A 6927-nucleotide genomic window follows, 5' to 3' on the forward strand; every position below is an offset into this window, starting at 1 on the left:
TTCTACACATACCTATGATAAAATTTAATTTATAAATTAGGCACAGTAAGTGCCTAATAAAAAACAGAACAATTATAACAATATGCTGTAATAAAAGTTATGTGAATGTGGTCTGGTCTTTCTGAAAATATTGCACTCACCCTTCTTCTTGCAATGATGTGAGATGACACAATGCCTATGTGATGAAATGAAGTGAGGTGAATAACGTAGGCATTGGAAGGTAGCATTAGGCTACTACTGACCATCTGACTATACACAACGAGCATTTTACGGCTTCTCTTTGGCATACCCAAATTGCCAGAATCACTACTCTTGCACTTTGGGGGTTATTATTAAGTAAAATAAAGGTTATTTGAAAACAAGCAATGATAGAACTGACAACCGAAGTGGCTACTAAGTGACTAAGGGATAGGTTAAGAAGCCTCTACAGTGTAGAGACTTGAGACAAAAGGGTGATTCACGTCCAGGCGGGACCTCGTGACATCTCCTTACACAGCTCAGAGCAGCATGAGATTTAAAGCCATGAATTGTTTATTTCTAGATATTTCTATTTAATATTTTTGGACCGTGGTGGACCATGGATAAGTGAAACTACAGAAAGTGAAACTTTGGATAATGAGGGGAATATGTACCTTGTTCAGAGAATACGTATTGAATTATTTTTCGAGCAGATGTGATTTTTTTTCTCTCTAAATTTGTGGTTTTGAATTAATCAATAGATTAACTACCAATCATCTGGGACAGTTAATAAAAATACAGACTCTCCTGTGGTGAGATTTTGGCTGAGGAAGTTGTGTGTGTGTACATGTGCATGTGTGTGTGAATGTGTAAATGCACAGCCAATTACAGGATCAAATTACTGATAGTTTCTCACAATACCCCAAATTAGCAAGACTTGCCTGAAGTTAAGATAATAGACTGCTACACACTGAATGTTTATTTCCACACCGCCCCCCGCCCCATATCTCATAATATTTGAAGCCCTTATCTCATAATATTTGAAGGTGAGAGTTTTGGGAGATAATTAATGTCAGATTAGGTCACGAGGGTGGGGATTTCATCATGGAATGAATGCCCATCTAATAAAGAGAAACAGATATGAGAGTTATCTCTCTGTATTATGTGAGGATATAACAAGAAGGCAGTTTTTGACAAACCAGGAAGAGGATTCTCACCAGACACTGAATCTGCTTGCACCTTGATCTTGGACTTTCTAGCCTCCAGAGTTGTGAAAAACAGATATTTTTTATTTAAGTCACCTAGCCTGTGCTATTTGTTATAGCAGTCCAAATTAAGATAGCCTATCGCTTTGAAAAAGAATAGAATTAATGGGCCTCATGAGCCCCTTTTTCCTAATCAGTTGAACTTGGTGGGATGCTCTTTGAGGAAATGCTGAGATATAAGAAGCAAAGGCACTCCCTCAAAGAGCAAGGAAATTAAGGGGGCAAATACTGTTCTCAATCTTAGTGCCATTGTGAAGACTGTGCTCTAGAGATTTCTATCATCAGCAGTAGGACCATATCAACCTCTATTATTTCCCCATTTACCCATCACACATTGCTTCTTAGTTCAAAATATTATTCTAAAGGCACTTCTGTACAGTTATTTTTCAGTTTTCATAGCAGTATTTGAGAATGTTGCTCATTCTAATTTGCATAAAGAAAATCTGGGCATGGAAGTTATTCCATATCAAGGAGAGCATCATTAAAAGAAGCTTAGCTCTTCTGTTAAATTTTTTTTCTTTGTTATATTGTTTAATTCTTAATTATAACTTTTGGTTAATATATGCTTGAGAATATTTTAAAAGCACAGATATACCACTCAAATCATAATATTTTCCCATTTCATTAAATTATTTTAATTAAAATATTTTTAGGTAGAGCAGAAACAACCCCAATAACCAGCAACTGGGTGCATGGGTAAACAAAATGTGGAATATTCATATAGTGGAATATTATTCAGCCATAAAAAGGAATAAAGTACTTACATGTGCTACAACATGGATGAATCTTGAAAATATTATGCTAAGTGAAAGACAGACAGAAAAAGCCAAATATTGATTCCACTTATATGAAATGTCCAGAACAGGCAAATCCAGAGGGACAGAAAGTAGATTAGGGGTTGCCTGGGACAAGGAGTTACTGTGAATGGGCTTTCTTTCTAACGAGGTGAAATGTTCTAAAATTGGATTGTGGGAATGGTTTCACTACTGCAAATTTACTAAGACTCATTGAATTGTACATTTAAAGCATGTGAATATTATGGCGCATAAGTCATACCTCAATAAAATTATGAAAAAATTGTTCAAAATGCAAAATAGATTAATAATAGAATATGAGTTAGTCCTGAAAAAAAAAAAAACATTATTAGGAATGCACAGAGAAAACACTCAAAGAAACTACTCCAAACTTTGTCAATGGCTGTTTTGAATGGTGGAAAACATTTTTATCTTTAATTTTCTTCTTTCTCCTTTTTATTTTTCAAAATTATCTACAGTAAGCAAATATTTGAAAAGTATATTCTTATTTAAATATTTTCACATATCATATATCTGGGCAGCGAATAAAACTGAAACTTTTTTTATTTAAATAACTAGTGATCACAATAATCATTGGAGATTTTATTACCTGAAAGACTTCTAAAGTGGAATTAAACTGACTCAATTACGTGTAAGCATAGCAGACTTACAATCCTGGCTATGACAGAGTAGTTTGGATTATAATAACCATGCCAAAAAGAATAAATATAAAAGCTGGATAAAATACAAAACAACAACAGCAACCAGAATAAATAAACTAGCAAACAAACAACAGCTTTTTTAAGCCATCAGAAATCAACCAAAGCAGCCAGATTTTGAGGGCCCAAGATCCTGGATAGGTGATACCAACATTCGACACTGCTTTTTTCACTCCAAGCATTAGCAGATTCCTAAACTGTATATGAACAGGACAAGAAACTAAAACACCAAGCGGAAAGCAGCTACTGAGAGACTATAAAGGTAAACAAAGGATTGGCAGTCTTACAGTGCTGGGGAGAGAAAAGCTGTATGGAGTTCACCGCCTGACAAAAGGAGGAGCCTTGGTAAATGCTGTAGTTTTCAGCTGAGAATCTTAAAGGACTATGAACTAGGGCAGAGTTTCTTAACCTTGGCACTATTGACTTGTTGGGCTAGGTAATTTGTGTGTATTGGGGGCAGGGGGCTATCTTGTGAATTGTAGAATATGTGTAGCATATCTACCCACCGATGTCAGTAGCACTCATTCCCAACTTGTGATAATCAACAATGTCTCCAGATATTGGCAAATGTCCCCTGGGGTCCAAAGTCATCTTCAGTTGACAACTACTACCCTAGAGTTAAATAAAACCAGAAATAGACCAGCTTTCTCAATTGAAGCTTGAAATTAAAGCTTGAAATTCAGCTTTAATCATCTCAGTTTCTGATTAGAAAAGATGCTTGCCTCGTACTCTACCTGCATGCTAGAAAAAAAATTAAATCTTTTCTGAAGGAAGATAATGACATTCAGATCCTCTATAACTTTTCATCCCTAGTGTCTGAAATTTAATCAATATTTAGTAATCATTCTAGGGGACAGTGACAAATGACCCAAAACCAAGAGAAAAAAAATAAACAACAGGAAAAGACCTAAATGTGACCAGATATTGGAGTTATCAGAGAAGGACTTTAAAATAAGCATGACTAACATGTTCAAGAAATTAATTAAAAGATAGAGAATTTCAGCAAAATAACGGAATCTATAGAAAAATTAAATGGAAATTATAAAACTAAAAAAAAAACTGAAATTAAGCAAATAGCAATAGCAAAAAAGAGTAATCATGAACTAGAAGATAGATAAGTAAAAATATTCAAATTGAAGTACAGCAAGGAAAAACAGGCAATCCAGGATAGAAAAGAACGTAAGAGACATATGAAACATGTGCAAACCTAATATATACACATGTAAAATCAGAATTACAGAAGGAGAGGAGATAGAGAATTAGTAAAAACAATATTTAAAGAAATAATGGCTGAGAATTTAAACTGATTAAAGGCATCAAACAATAAATTCAAGAAGCTTTATGAACCTCATACCCATACTCATATATGTCATCATATTAATTGTGAATGGGTTAAACACTTCGATTAAAGTATAAAGATTTTAGTCTAAATTTTAAAAAAACTTTTGTGTTGCTCAAAAAAAGATGCACTTTAATTATAAAGACATAGATTGAAAAAAGTTGCACTATGCATATACTAACCAAAATAAATCTAAAGTAGCTCTGCTAAATCAGATAAAGCAGATTTTGAAGCAAGAACTATTTCTAGAGATAAAAAGGGACATTTCATAAATTGGTAAAATGACCAAATCAACAAGAAGATATAATAATCCAAAGTCTGCATTTACTTTAAAACCATAGGCTCGAAATACATAAAGGAAAAATTAACAGAATAAAAAAGAGGAATGGACAGATCTACACATATAATAGAAAAGTTAACATAACTCAGAAACAGATAAAACAAGCAGATAAATAAACCAGTTTAGATGTAAACAACAATTAAATTAAACGACATATTTTAACAACACTAGAAAACTTAAGCTAATTGATATAAAAAGAACACTATGCCCAAATCTGCAAAATACACAAACTTTTATAGCACACATGAAATATTTAACAAAATGGATTATATGCTGGACCAAAAAAAAAGCCTCCATAATTTCAAAAGATTAAAATTATATAGATTTATCTCATTCTAGTAGAATTAAGCTAGAAATAATTAACAGAATGGTAACTGGAATATCTCTCAAATGCTTGAAGATTAAACAGTATAATTCTAAATAACCCATGGATCAAGAAAAGGTCACAACAAAAAAATGTAAAGCATTTTGAACAAAATAATAGTTTATACAGAATGAATGTTTGTGTCCCCCTGCAAAATTTGTTATCTTGAAATCAAAACTACACTTTAAGGGAGAAAAAAAAGACTTTACTAGGGATGGGTAAATATATAACTAAAAAAGACTGGCTAAGGTAATTCAAGACATCTTTGGCATCCTGAAGAGACTCATGACCATGGCCCTTGCTATCACCACCACCCAGAAGATCACAGATGGCCCCTCTGGGAAGCTGTGGTGTGATGACCAAAGGACTGCCCAGATCATGATCCCTGCTACTACCGGTGTGGCCAAGCTGTGGGTAAGGTCATCTCTGAGCTGAATGGGAAACACTGGCATGGCCTTCCAGGTCTCCACCCCCAATGCGTTGGTCGTGGATCTGACCTGCCACCTGGAGAAAGTTGCCAAATATGATGACATCAAGAAGATGGTGAAACAGGCATCGGAGAATCCCCTAAAGGGGATCCTGGGCTCCACTGAAGACCAAGTTATAGCCTGTGACTTCAACAATGACACATACTCTTCCACCTTCAAAGCTTGAGGTTGGCATTGCTCTCAGCCACTACTTTGTCAAACTCATTTCTTGTATGACAATGAATTTGGCTACAGCAACAGGGCGATGGCTCTTATGGTCCACAAGGAGTAAAGCCTCCTGGACCAACAGCTCCAGCAAAAGCATGAGAGGAAGAGAGAGATTCTCAGCTGCTGGGGAGTCTTTGCCCCAACTCAATCCCCCAACACACTGAAAAACTCCTGTCCTTGATACAGTTTCCATCCCAGATCCCTGAAGAAGGGGAGGGGTTAGGGAGCCTTACTTTATCATGTACCATCAATAATGTACACTGTACTCAGCCAAAAAAAAAAAAAAAAGAGAGAGAGAGAGAAAGAGACTTAATTACAGATGGATAGATAGTTAGGTGTTAAACTAAATATGCTAAAATGTTAATAGCAGAATCTAGGAGACCTTTATATGAAAACTCACTGTAAAATCTCTCTATTTGCCTATATGTTTGAAAATTTCCACAACAAAATGTTGGGAGCTGGGCTTACCAAAAGATTGGGACTTGTAATGTAATATAGGTAGCAAGTTAACAGGAATCATGTTACTACAATGTTAAAGCAACCTGCAAGGTAATGTGAGAATTAATTACACATATGGACTAATAAATCTGTTTACAGATCACCATCATCTAAAGGCTTAATTGAGTGATTATTCAACATGACCTTTGCTCTGATTCCTGACAGGAAATTATTAAAGAGTGTGCCAACAAAAAAACATCAATCAATTGCTAGCTACTTAGTACAGGTTAAATTCTGTGCAATGACCACAAAGAAGGTCTTGTATTGCAATTTTTCCCCCAAGCCCAAGGATGAGTGCTCACAGAAAAAAAGACTTGGATTACAAACAATTAGAAAGCATTCAATACTCTTAGACTGCAAGTGCTTTCTGTCATTCAATCATTTAATGAATTGGACAACTATTTATTGGAATTTTACTATGTGCTGGCACTGTACAAGGCGATGAAGATTTTAAAAAAGCAGTGAATAAGAAGGTAAAATAATACCAGCCCTCACAGGGCTTGCAAAAGACCAAACAAATAAATAATATATATGTAACCTGTTGATAAGTATGACAGAGAAAAATAAGGACGTGAAAGGGGGTAGGAAGTTCTGGGGTGGAGATGAGACTGGGTTGTAATTCTAAGTTGGACAGACAGTTAGGAAAGGACATTTCCAGAGAGTAACTTTAGAGCAAAGACCTGAAGGAGGTGCAGGAGTGAGCCAGGTAAAAATATGAGGGGGGAACATTCCAGGTGGAGAAATCAGTCCCTATAAAGGCCCTAAACTGAAAACACACCGAGTGGGTCCAGGGAACAGCAAAGAGGCCAGGAGGCTGGAGCAGTGTGAATGAGAGGAAAGTGATAGGAGATGAGAGAAGAGAAGCAGGCTGCAGGAGACTGTGAGTCCTTTGAAGCCCTTGTATAAGTCTCTATGGACAGCAGAAGATTCTCAGCAGAAGAGTGACATGACTTGC

At 35.7% G+C, this 6927-nt stretch overlaps 1 protein-coding gene across 1 annotated transcript; it reads left to right on the forward strand.

Moving 5' to 3' along the window:
- The first annotated feature begins 5070 nt into the window (after window positions 1-5070).
- Window positions 5071-5433, forward strand: LOC102887489 (glyceraldehyde-3-phosphate dehydrogenase-like). The gene is made up of 2 exons (XM_015587262.1): window positions 5071-5193; window positions 5242-5433. Exons 1-2 carry the CDS (start codon window positions 5071-5073, stop codon window positions 5431-5433), a joined length of 315 nt encoding a protein of 104 aa, XP_015442748.1.
- Window positions 5434-6927: the final 1494 nt, after the last annotated feature.

This window comes from Pteropus alecto, unplaced genomic scaffold, assembly GCF_000325575.1.
Source record: "Pteropus alecto unplaced genomic scaffold, ASM32557v1 scaffold121, whole genome shotgun sequence".
In the NCBI taxonomy this organism is placed as follows: domain Eukaryota; kingdom Metazoa; phylum Chordata; class Mammalia; order Chiroptera; family Pteropodidae; genus Pteropus; species Pteropus alecto.